The sequence below is a fragment of the Cygnus olor genome, chromosome 4 (assembly GCF_009769625.2).
Source record: "Cygnus olor isolate bCygOlo1 chromosome 4, bCygOlo1.pri.v2, whole genome shotgun sequence".
Lineage (NCBI taxonomy): Eukaryota > Metazoa > Chordata > Aves > Anseriformes > Anatidae > Cygnus > Cygnus olor.
Window position 1 is genome coordinate 70,709,251 of NC_049172.1, and position 12,753 is coordinate 70,722,003.

Consider the following 12,753-nt stretch of genomic DNA (forward strand, 5'->3'; position numbering starts at 1 on the left):
GCAGTGTTTAACTGTTTTTCTCAGTAATCCCATCCACAATGGCAAAATTTTCCCCACACTTGCATTTAACTATTTCAAGGGAAACGTGATCTCCTCCTGTCTTGGTGTGCAACTTGGAGTTGAGTGGCACATCCAGAATCGCCACTTTTTAGGCTCCAGTCCCCTACGCTGTCAGTGTGACAGAAGTCTTTTCTAATGGCAAAGCTTTCCGTTTTGGATTTATCAAAGCATGTTTTGTTGGTGCGATCCTCCTTTATCCATGTTCCAAAATGCCTGTGTGATTGGACTGTTGCTATTATTTTTTACAGACAACTATTATTGGTTTTGTGATGTTCACAGTCATTTTGGCCAAGATTTTCCGTGCCCGCATTGTTCGTGAAGATGATGACAGATACCCATTAGAAACATCTCAATTCACAGAGATTTTCATTGACAAATATGTCCTAGGGTCTGTCAGCTAACTGACTCCTAATCCTTTTAATATGTGTTTGTTTTTATCAGTTTTGTATAGCACTAATTTTTTGGCCAGAACATCGTGTAGTGCTAGCTCGGGCATCCTGCAAAGCTCTAATATCTCATGCCTTCATGGTTACCTTAGGTGTTCGGTGTTTATGAATCCTGGTGAGGAATAAAAATCAAGATGATTATTTGCTAATGAGAAGGATTTGCTATTTGGTAGAAATAATCAGTAATGTGCCTGTTTGCAGTGTCCGGATTTCATCAGTCACTCATTCTGCACTCTCGTTTGCCAGATCTAGTTTGGAAATAGATGTTTGTACAATGGCCCATCAGTTTCTACAGTCAGACTTTATTGAGACCATAATCTGCTACTACAAAAGAGATACAAACCGGCCTTTAACAAATACTCATGGAGTAGCATTCTAGTAGAGGAAATGAACGTGGGATCTCTATTAGTGTTTGGCTCGAACATGAACGTGCATGCGAAGCTGCACAAAATTAGAATTATTCTTTCTAATGCATCTGTGTGGGTGTTCCTGGTTCCTGTAGAAAAGACATATTGCATTCTGCAGCGTAACTCCGTGTGTACCAAGGGGAATATGTAGTACAACTTGTTTGGATCAGAAAGAGGTAAAATTATACTGTGATGTTCTTACATACCTGGTAGTGTGAGCTGCTCAAAATTCTATTTTTTGTAATTATCCTGATTATTTACGTTCTTTGAACGTCCTTGTGAGAGTGATGTGTCATTCTTTCTGGCTAAAATTATTTAGCTGTTTCTTTCCTGAGTTAATGTAGGGGGAGAAAATCAATATAAAAGATAATATTTTAGCATTAGTTGATCCTACAGTCTTATTCAATTCCAGCATAGCAGGCTAAGTAGCAAATGCTCTTAGCAATTGTTTCTGTTAGTGGAATTTTGAAAGCACTAAGAGAAATCTTGATCCATGGAGACAGTACAATAATTCACATTGACATATTTTCCCCATTCGCCACAGGGCAAGTGGAACTCTTAATGCTCCTGTACAAAACCTTTTTCTCCTTTTCTCTCTTTTTTTTTCTTTCTCTGAGAGCAGAACAGTAACAGTGGTGATCATAACAATGGGTTATATGTAAAAATTCAGACTACCCTGCAGCCACCAAAGGGGAAAAAGTACAGAAAATTTACTGTCAATGTATCTTTGCCTTTTTTAATAGAAACTCTTGTGCAATGAGTATACATATATATATATATTCGCATACTTGGTAGTGTTTTGGGGGTTTGATGGCTGTTTTAAGCTGGGAGGCACCGCTGGGGTCAGCGAGCAGGTAGCAGTGATTGTAAAACAAGCTTGTTTGAATACTGCATATGCACATGAACTGATTCGAACAAAAAAAAATCTCTTCTGAATCCATTCTGTGCCCCACGACATACACTCAGCGCCCAACAGGGACAGACATGCCAGTGATGTATACACAAGGAATATTTGTTATCCATTGTAGTATTTTGCCTCCAGCTTCGAGAGACCCAATTTTATCTCCCCTTCAGCAGTAGAAATGTCAGCGTCAGCGTGCCACTTTTTTCCTTGGATGGTTAAAGAGCTGAGAAACTGAACTGTTCAATGATAAAGATTTATGTAAAATATGTATAAATTTAAGCCATTTCACCCGTTTAGTACAGTGAAACTGTCTCTGAAATGAGATTTAAAGATGAGTCCTTGAAAACTTTGGTTAGATGTTCAGGAAATAATAGACAGTTGACTTCTAATAGTGCCAGAAAGAATAATTGCACTGCAAGGAGCAGTAATGATAGATGACCAGATGTATTTCTGCTCAATGTGCATCACGTTGGATGTGTATGCTACAAAAATGTGTTTTATTAAATTAAAAGTTAATGAGAATGGTTTTCTAGGTAAATTAGCAAACAATTTCATTGGTGTCTCTCTGTCCTTCCCCTCTCTCCTCCCCACCCCCCTTTTTTTATTTAAGACTGCCAAGAGACTAGGCTTAGGTCACAAATGAGATGAGTTTGATGACCTCAGCCTGTGGCCTCGCAGACATCTGTCTACATCTCAAAACATCCATAGATTTTAGGACAATTGGAAATCTCTTGTTAGGAGTGGTCCGGGAACAAACTGAGAACACAACTCTGATTGCGATTGTAAGATCTCAGCAAACAAAAACTCCTCCTTTTCTGCTCAGCACTTGATATTGTGTTGAATTTACAGTTGTGGTGCTTGAAAGGGAAAACATTCAAAACACTCTAATTGAACCAAGGTAGTGTGGGTTGTTTCGTTTATTTTTTTTTCATTAGACTATTTGTTATCTACATGAATTATGTTCATTCCTCTCTTGTGATAGTTCTCTGATGTGGGTGCCTCTGTAATGTTAATCACGTAGGTGCAGCCTCTGGGAAAGACACCAACTTTAACCTTTCTGGGTCATGGGTCTCAGAAGCCACGTTACTTAGAGATCAGCACAGTACAGCCATACACAAAGTATTCCCATTTGTTTCCAGGTCCTTCAGGAAAATTTGATTAATTATTTATACGTTATCTATAGACATTTATTTATTATTGCAGCTCAGTTCTCTCTGGCCTCCAGTAGTTAACTTAAAGTACATTTTTCCAAGGTGACTTCTACATCTGTGCTATATCTTGCACTGCTCATAAGGCATATCAAATCATTTCAATTAAGAACCCAATCTGTTTGCAAAGACGTGGTAGTATTTCCCTTTTTGTCTACGTCTGCTGAACTTTCCTCTTCCCACAGTGATGTACAAGCCTGTACTGTGATCACTCCTTCAGATGCATAAAATAATGCAAATTAATAAAAGCTGATTCTAATATCAGTGCCTCTTCTACTAGTCTTAGGGACAGATAGGACCCAAGTAAAACATGGGAAATTGGAGCAAGGGAAAAGTAGCTTGAGTGTTTATATGCCATAAGATGTTTCCTAGAATTAGGTGATGAAACAAAATCTTTTGGATTTTTGATTGCATCGGTGTTGCCGATGTTTAATTGTTAAATGTGTTTCTTGTGACCTGGAGGTTCACGTGGCATGTCAGTGTAGTGAGAAATAATTCATTACACCAAAGGAATATTAGATACCCTGTTTCATAAAAAAGAAGACAGCATACGTTAAGAGACTGAATAATTGTCTCGACAAAAGAAATGAAAAAACCTGAAAAGAGTAAGATAAGCAACATGGCATTAACTGAAGCTGACATAGTGTTCCCAGTGCTGTTCTGCGTAGCCCTCTGTTGTCGGAAGCTTACGTTGTAAAACTACTGTAGAAAGTTCTTGTCTTTATTTTAATGCCTTCTGTTTGTAGAGCAGGATGAACTCTTTGTGGGCTTTTCAGTGTCTGCACGAGTCGTGAGCGCTGCCAGCACATCCGCACAGCAGCCTTCCTGCACCTGCCTGGCCCAGCAGTAACCATCTTCATAATCTGTAGCGGTCGCTGTGAGGTGGTGGAGTTCCCAAAAACACCCTTGTAAGACCAGAGCTGTGACGGGCTATGGTACAAATCCAACACAACATCTGTCAGGTACCCTTTGACCACAAGGAAGAGCTGAACCACTCCCAAGACAAGGGTTTGGCAAACGCTTTCATGAGATGTGTCCCTCCACAGCATTTTCTTCTTGTAATGGGGTAAGGCTTTTGGCAAGTTTACCCAGAGATCTTAACATAATACCATCATGTGCGGTGCTGAAGCGCTGCCTTAGCCTATAAGTCGCAGTATTTGGCAATAAATGTAAACTCAAGTAGCGGTAAATCTGTTGATACTGATTGTCACCTACCTGAATCAACTCGTACACTAAAGTTGTGTATTATACAAAGACAAGTGGTGTGATCAAGTCATGTTTCTGTTAGGATAACAGGCGTTTTCTCTCTTTGCATTATTCAGTAACACAAAGGGAGCTTTTTCAAAGTACGTGGTTACCTTATTACTGTGTAAATTGCCACCTAAACTGATGTCTTTTAGGATTCGAGTTGTATCTCAGCCCTTGCATACTGATAAGGATTTCTTGCAGCTTACTTGTCAGCTGTTGAGATTTAAATCTTAAGCATGGGTAAGTGAAAAAAATTGCACAAAAATCAGTATTTTGGTTCAGTAAAAGAAAAAAAGGTAAATAACTTTACTTTTAATACTGCCTGTAAAATCTTTGTTAGGTAACTATACACATATTAGGAGGGGTATAAAAATATTAGTTTGCTGCTAGATTTATGGAGACGCACCACATATAAAATGTGTTTCCGTGGCCAATGGGGTATGCATTTTAGTCATGAAATCTTGCTAGTTTCTTTTTACTGTTCCAAAATCATCAACCATTCCCTGTTACGGATTGCCTTGCCTCTGTATTGTTCCATATGTTGTAACTATGGAATTGATTTTCACTGCCTGTCTCTTACTTGCTGCTGTTTTCTCCATTCTAATTTTTCTGGTTTCTTAGAGTACAAAGGGCTGTTTGTGGAGATTGCTGCTGTTTTTTACACATTTAATAGGATGCTTTTCTAATTTTATTACAAATTTCTGGATATACTACTTTTAAAATGGAATTAAAGCGAGTCAAAAATGATCCAGTTAGAGCTTACACTTTTTATCATAGCCCATTCAATTCTTTAATAGTTATCCGTAGGTAGATTTTGTTACATTCAAACAAATGAGTTCATTTTTTTTGGCGAGCCAAGGGTTTTCTGACACTTGTTATAGCTGCTGCGCAGCGTGCAGATACTGAAGGTGTCTGTGCACAAATGCTGATGACTGTTACTTTGTGGTATTATCAGATTTTAATTGTATATGGACATGATCAGCCAGAGGAAGGGAAGGCACTGCTGGGAGCTGCCGTGTGTTTCAGGCTCTGGAGCGATGCTTCACTAGAGGTCACTTTTTACTCACTAATGAACCGTTCTCTTATCTTAGTGGTGGGTGATAGCAGAGTGCTGGCAGTGCAGTATTTCATACGGGCACAAAGCTGGAAGTGTTCAGTTTGGAAGAGGATGAAATTCAAGACTGATAACTTGTAATCATCCCAAGTGAATTTGACAAAGCAAGAGGGTTCACTTCAATGTCACAGATGTCTGTAATCCTCGTGCGTGGTTGTGTTCATGGCACATGGCAGCAAAGCGACTTTACTTAACACCGGTTTGTTTTTTGCATCCTTTAGCATCCTTCCTAGTTTTTCAGATGTGTTATCCTCTTGGTTAGTTTGGGAGACGAGTCTCCAGATGAATACTTAGTGAGCTGTTACTTTGATTTCGTACACTTTTTTATAATTTTTGGTGGAGTCCTCAGTTTTGTGATACGTTTCAAACACAGAACCATGATATTCTCTATGCCACTTAATGAATGAATTTGTAAGTGTGGAAGTAATTGTTTAGCAACTTTAAAATTATCTCTGATCCAACTACAGCTTTTTTTCTGGCTCCTAGTTGTATAACTTCTACAAAAATAAGGTCTTAAGTGTGTTGTGAGGGAACTAAAGAGACGGCAGAGCCTACCAGAGTGCAAATCGCATTACAGCACAGGGACCACTACCCTACTGCCAGTGCAAGCAGGTAGGAGTGCACAGCATTTTTAAAGGTGCCAAGTGCTGCTGCTTTAGCATCGTGCCAGGCCCAAAATAGTAAATCCCACTTCTGAGCAGAAAATTGCCTGGGGTTTGGAGTAACATTAGTTAACTGCTCATGGCTTCAGAGCTAGAGCAGAGTAGAGATGAAACTCCTGAGCATCTCTCTGCTGTCTTCTGGAAGTGGCGGTGGCATTGGTATGTCCTTGGGTGCGGTGAATGCACCTCCTGCGCGTCGCTTCTGAATTTGAATTTGTGTATCCACTGAGTTTTGTGGCTGTAGCAAAGACTGTAACAAAACTGAAGACGTATCCTGACAAGAAGTTCATTCAGGACATTATGCTGGTGCTGCATATGCTGGTGCTGCTTGGCCACTGGAGAGTTAATTATTCTCTGTATTACCTGTGAAATGACTATGACCAAACAGGTTATTGAATGTATTACAAACTTGCAGGTTTTTGATCCCTGCAGTTAGCTTTGATATGTATGTCTGTCTGCCACTTCACTTGCTGCGTCTTGGCGTACGGAGCGCAGCGTCACAAAGAGTATCTATTTTTCATTAGAAAGAGGAAATCAGATGTCGTAACTGCCCTGTGTGAGTCTGAGCCTGCTGCCCTTCATCATACAGAAAATAACACCTTGCTTCATGACCAGGCCCACTGATTTAAAACTTAAGAAGCAAATTACTGCTCAGCTGTAGCTTGCTACAATCCAGTTCTGTAAAAGCAAACGCAGAATGTTGTTATTCTCGTTCATTATGTTGAAAGGACGTTGTATTAGAATTTTTAATGGAACTTTTTGTGTAATGTATTCTTCCCAAACGCCTGTTTGAACACCTTTGGAGACAGCTGGATTAGTACTCTCACTCGCTGATTGAGGAGCTCTCCGCTGCCCGCAGGATTTTGTTAGTAGCCACAGTTAGCTTTTTAAGGACTTCCCTGGGACGAGGAGCCTCAGCACAGCGTCTCTGCAACTTACACAATTTGAACGGGCTCCAAGATTTCAGACAGGTGAGAAGGAGAAAGCCTCCCCCTGGGTTACAAACACTGTTTGTTCTTTCTTGTTAATTGGCTCTTCGTTCCTGGGAACACAGATTGTGCTGCTTCTCCTCTACCTCGTACAATGTCAAATCCCCAAAGCAGCCCTGGCAGCGCAGAAGGGAGCGAGCCATATGGGGCAGGTTGCAGTTGTTCCTTCAGGTCTGGACTGCTTCCACTGTGAACAGATGGACAATGGCTGACATCCACTAATGGTTCTCGATAGGTTTCTTCTGCTGTTCATCTCTATCTTCTTTTTCTCTTCAGCCAGAACGCCGACCTTCCTGGAAACGGTCTGTTAACTCCTCTTGACTAGATGGAAAATGATACTTCTTATTTCATGATAACCAGAAAATGCAGAGGATTTAATTCCACCCTGGTTCTTGTGGTTTTAGCACTTATATGAAGAGGGTGAGATCAAGAAGAAAATCCCTTAGTCACTTAATACAGATAGCATCAGAGGAGAGAGGTTTTTTGTGTTCACTGGTTTGAAGGGAATTTATTCTCCCTTTCATTCAGCACACTGTGAGCTTTTTCACTTTTGTGTGGCTGTTATTTCCAGTATAGAGCTAGTGTAGCCATTCCATTTTGAGAAAGGAGCAGTGCGCATTTGGCATTTCAGAAATGACTTTGAATGTTTGACACAGCTGAACTTCTTGTTCATTAAGTGGAACTTTAATTTACTGCTTTGATCCTTTGGTAAACCTTCTTTTCTACAGTAGATGAAGGTCCTCTATTTTATTTCATGCTTGCGATGACCACCATTTCTTAAAGATTAAATGTTTCCCTTTTGTCAATTATTCTTTTTTTCCATTTTCCCCTCAGAACCTGCTGAAAATGGTTCTCCAAAATGGCCTTTCTCTTTCACATCTACCAGAAAGCATTAACTTCCTACAGTGAGGAGTTACACAGAGGAAGTAATACATTAAAAAAAAAAAAAAAAGCTCTAATTATATGCAATTGCAAAATGAAAGTAGACTGATCTGTATGTGTGTGTTTTATTAACAAATGCTTTTCAGGATCTCAGTGAAAGAAGGAAATATTTAAATCCAAAGTCTTCCTTCCAGATTTGAAATAAATTGCATTGACTTATTTTGATTACACATTTTCAAGATCTATTTTTAGGATAAAGTTGAAATGTTGAGCCTGCTTTATTCAGCCATTCTTTTCTTCTGACATAAATCCCTTTCAGGATCTCCTAATAGCATCTGCGAGATTTACTATTGACAAAAGCTAAGATATTCCTTTGAAACAGAATCTTACATTTTGATTAAAAAGTGCACAAAGGTTTTAAAATGACGGCTTTAAAAACTGCTACAACGAGTGTTCCTATGAACGATGCATGTTTGATAATGAGGGAAAAACACACATGAATGAGCCAGCACACACAGCTATGGCGAAATAAGGAAAATTTGTAAGTACACGATTGCAGTATCTAGATGTAGGAATACTGTCAAATTGCATTATTCACTTTAAAAAGAATTCAGCAAGTATCTTGGCTCATGCTTAGATGATACAACAGTAAAACGTCCTCTTTCAGTATCTTCAAAGTCACATCTGCTAAAGATATCCTACCCTAATGTATCTAATTTGTGAAAGCCCAAGGTCATGCCCTTCTGATTAGAGATTCTGAGGGGAATAAAACTTGTACTTAAATTATACATATGGCTGTTAACAGATACACTTAAAGCAATGTATTTACACTTCAGCACGTGTGCCTCCAGCTGACTCTTAAGAAGGCAGGAAACAGTTTGGGGGCTTTGAAAAATGCCATAATTCTTGGTGCAAAACAGAGAAGACTCTCTGCAGTGTAATGTTACTGTTTTTTTTTTTTTTTAAGTTATACTGACATCAGCGCCAAATTGTGATAAAAGGTTGGGAATTGTTACGTTCTGGGGAATGTTTACTTATATTGTAGCTGCACAAATCATAGCCCAAAAGATGTGAAGAGGACCGAATGTTTCGTGACCCAGAGGCGAGCCTGAAGACATAGGAAATAAAATGGATGGGGGTAGCTGAAGGCCTGGCTGGAGTCAGCTGGTTTGCTCCTGGATTTTCTCATACCCGGTCTAAAACTAGGCCACTGAAAGCCACATAGAGGGGAAGGAAAAGAAAGCCCCGAACTCTGGGTGAAAGCAAGCTTGATTTTCTTGCACAGAAACAGCATCGCATTGCGTTCTGCAGTTAAACTTGAGTCCCTCCTCAGTTATTTTGTTTTCTTTTCCACCCTGAGAGTCTTCCCAGCTCCTTCCCTAGAGCAGGTGCCTTGTGGCAGCTGTCAAAGAGCAGGGTGGAGAGACCTTGCGACTTGGGAGACAGGGTCAGATAACCTCTCTCCTTTAGCAGGTGCAAATCAGCTCGCTGCTATTGAAAGAAACACAGTTGGCCAGTTACAATCAGCCGAGGACCCGGCCCTTGGTCTTTTCCCAGGAAACATGAATTTGTGATGCGTGCACACGTGCACAGGGAGGGGAGTAAGCACGTCACTACCTACAGCCTGCGTATTTGTTAAGTCTGCATACAATCAGAAAAGAAAAAGAGCAAGCATATGAGTCCCTTCATGAAGTAGCGTAGAGAATACCAAACTGCAGTATTAATAACCTCCTGTTATTGAATACTCCATCTGTTCATCATGCCAACTTATCCTCACTTAGAGCACTCCCCTTGTCATAATATTTTGTACCACACTCCCCTCCCTCCTCAGAGCAGCAGCTCCACTTCAGAACTAAACATTTGCCCAGTCGCATAACCCCACCGAGGAAATGGTCTCATTGCCTGTGTCTGTTTACGTTTCTATATAAAAAAACGTAGCTCAGCTCAGATTTCCTTTCTGAATTTTCATTTTCGCTATTAATTTTTTTCTCCCCGAGATGCTTCCATGTCCATATTGCTGTTCACAGACACTGTGCTTGCTGTCTGAGCACGCTCTATCCCTAATGCCTGCTCCTGCTGATACGTTGCCACATGGCAGTGAAGAAAAAAAAATAAATCCCCATTTTCTCCCCAGAGCTTTGATACGTATACATTTCCCTATTTGCTAACACCTATAAACGTCAATAAAGCGGTTAGCCACTTTAAAGCGGTTAAAGCCGAGTTTATTCACGCAACCCCCCCACGAGGCGCTCGGCTAGCTGCTGTCCTAGGGAAGTGTAAGAACTGGGGGCTGTTTGAGGGTTTTTTTTCTCGATGCCCGTGCCCCTTCCCGTGGAGGCAGGAGGAGATGGAGGCCGGTCAGAGGCTGCACCACCACGTCCTGGGAGCCACCTCCCCATCCTGCTGGGTAACCCAGAGGACGAAGGGGAAAGCCCAGCCGGGGCCGAGTCGCCAAGGGCCATCTGTAAGCTAAAAGCAGCGTTTCCTGAAAACAGGGGCTTAGCTTACAGAGGGGGGGGGGTCCCCAAACCCAGCCCCCCCCCAGGCTGAGCCTTCCTCCTTCCCCGGGCCGGGCCCAGCCCGCCCGAGCCGGGCGGTGCCGCGCACACTTTGGTTGGCGGCTGCCGCCGCCGCCGTTTTGGCGGCTCGCGGGTCCCTGTGGCGGGCGGGGCGGGGCGGGGCGGGGCGGGAAGGGGCCCCGCCGCCATCAGTGGTGGTAAGCGGGAGTCATAAGTTCCTGAAGTGGACCATCGATGGTTATTATTAATAATTATTCTTTAATAATTTCATTAAACGATCCATCAATAATAAATATTAAGAATAATTTCCTAAAATGAGCAGTCGAGAAAAATTATTAATAGTTATTAATATTTTCCTAAAACGATCCATAAATAATCATTGTTATTAATAATTACTAATAATTTCCTAAAATGAGCCATCAATAATAATTAATAACTAATAATAAGTTTCTAAAATGAATAGGGTGACTCATGAGGTTACATTCCGGGGGAACCCTGTTTGTTGTGAGGGGCATCAAGGGGTGAGACGAGTGTATGGGGAGCCCCGGGTCCGCCCTTAAAGACTGAAATGAGCCAAAAACCACCATTTTAGGTTCTGTTGGGTCTGTTGGAGAGCTGGGGTGCTGCCATGCTGCAGCACTTGCGTTGTGCAGCTGGTGACATGAGCCACAAGCCTGCAGTGAGCGTGGTGTGTGTGTGTATGGCTGGGCCAGGTGGCCCTACTAACTCGTGCCCTGACCCCAGTCTCCATCCCCATCCTGCTTCAGATGACAGGAGCAAGATGCTGGATTTCTGACTTCCACAGGACCAGGGAAGGGCACATCGATCGCTGGGGATAACCAACAGACCCTGTGCTATGGGACTCTGGAGCATCCAGATCCTTTCCTCCAGTGCCTCAATGCTTATAGACAGCACCCAACGTCTCCTTAAGTGTGCACCATATCAAGTGTTTTGTTTTATTTTGTTTTCTGCCCATTTACCATTTTCCCCCAGTACTATGTGAAAAAAGGAACTGTTATCACTTAGACTCCTGCTATGGCCCTGTGCGGGGTGAGCAAGCAGGCCTGGGGCGAGGTGGTGCGGGGCCTGGCAGGATGAGCGGGTTGTGGTCTGTAATCACTTGTGAGGGGGGAAAAGCCACAGAAAATAACAAACTGAGAGAAGGGCTAATGTTTGGGGAATCTGGGGGGTCGCAGTGAGCATTAACACAGTGTTAATATTGAACACAGTGTTAACGTTGGATGCAGTGTTAGTACTGAACGCAGGGTTAAGGTTGAACACAGTGGTAATGTTGAACAGTGTTAACGTTGGACACAGTGATAATATTAAACGCAGTGTTAACATTGGACGCAGTGTTGATATTGAAGGCAGTATTAACATTGAACAGCAGCAGGTATCTCCCACTACAAAAGTTTCAAAGCACCACCAGGGCTGAGGGCTGCCCTCCAAATCCCCCTGCCCGCCCCGCTCTCTTCCCATCCCCTCCACCCTCTGTGCACCAAGAGATCGAGGCGGCGGCGAGCCAGCCAGCCCCGAGCCTCCGCCGGCTCGGAGGCGGCGAAGCCGTGCGCGTGCGCGCGGCGGGCGCAGGGGGCGGTGCGCGCGGGCGCGGGCGGGCATGCGCGCGGGCGGGCGGGCGCGCGCGCGCCGAGGCGGCGGAGCCGAGGGGCGCCCAGGCAGCGGCCGCCATATGCCGCGGCGGCGCCCGCCTGCCCCCGGCCCAGCCCCAGCCCCGGCACCGGCCTCGGCCCCGGCCCGGCCGTGCCCCCCCCGCGGCCTCTTCCTCCCCCTCCTCTTCCTCCATCTCCTCCTCCTCCTCCTCCTCCGCCCCGCCGCCGCCGCCCGCCCGGGCGCAGCGCTTCAATGGGAAGTTCGCACTTGCTGAACAAGGGCTTGCCGCTGGGTAAGGAGCTCGCCTCGCCCCGGCCTGCCGGACCGCCATCCGGAGCGGGATCCGGAGCGGGATCCGGAGCGGGAACCGGAGCGGGATCCGGATCGGACCGGGGGGTGTGCGGGGAGCGGGGCTGGCCCGGCGGCTGCATCACCGCTGGGAACTTTGCCTGGCCGTGATGGGGTGCCGGGGTAATGGTAGGAAATAAAATAGGAGTTAGTTCTTTCTTTTCAATTGTACTTCTTAATTTTTTTTTAATTTCTTTTTTTTTTTTTATTTTTGATTTTTAACTTTCCTGATTTTAGTTATTTTTTATTTTTTATTTTCTTTTTATTTTTTTAATTTCATCTTTTTATCCTTTTAAATTTCATCTTTTCATCCTTTTAATTTCACCTTTTTATCCTCTTAATTCCATCTTTTCAT

General features: G+C 43.2%; 1 protein-coding gene across 10 annotated transcripts in view; it reads left to right on the forward strand.

Annotated features, from left to right (window-relative positions):
- The window catches only part of CTBP1 (C-terminal binding protein 1), a 180,560-nt gene that overhangs the window by 100,685 nt on the left and 67,122 nt on the right, over nt 1–12,753 (forward strand). The window contains exon 1 of one of the 10 annotated variants that reach the window (XM_040556919.1): nt 12,098–12,342. The exons of 6 other annotated variants lie outside the window; for them this stretch is intronic. In XM_040556919.1, the coding sequence (XP_040412853.1) occupies nt 12,303–12,342 (40 nt within the window). In that variant the 5' untranslated portion in view covers nt 12,098–12,302. Of the gene's footprint in view, nt 1–12,097; nt 12,343–12,753 lie in introns of those variants that run through there. 3 more of the 10 variants (XM_040556920.1, XM_040556929.1, XM_040556922.1) reach the window with 3 other exon arrangements.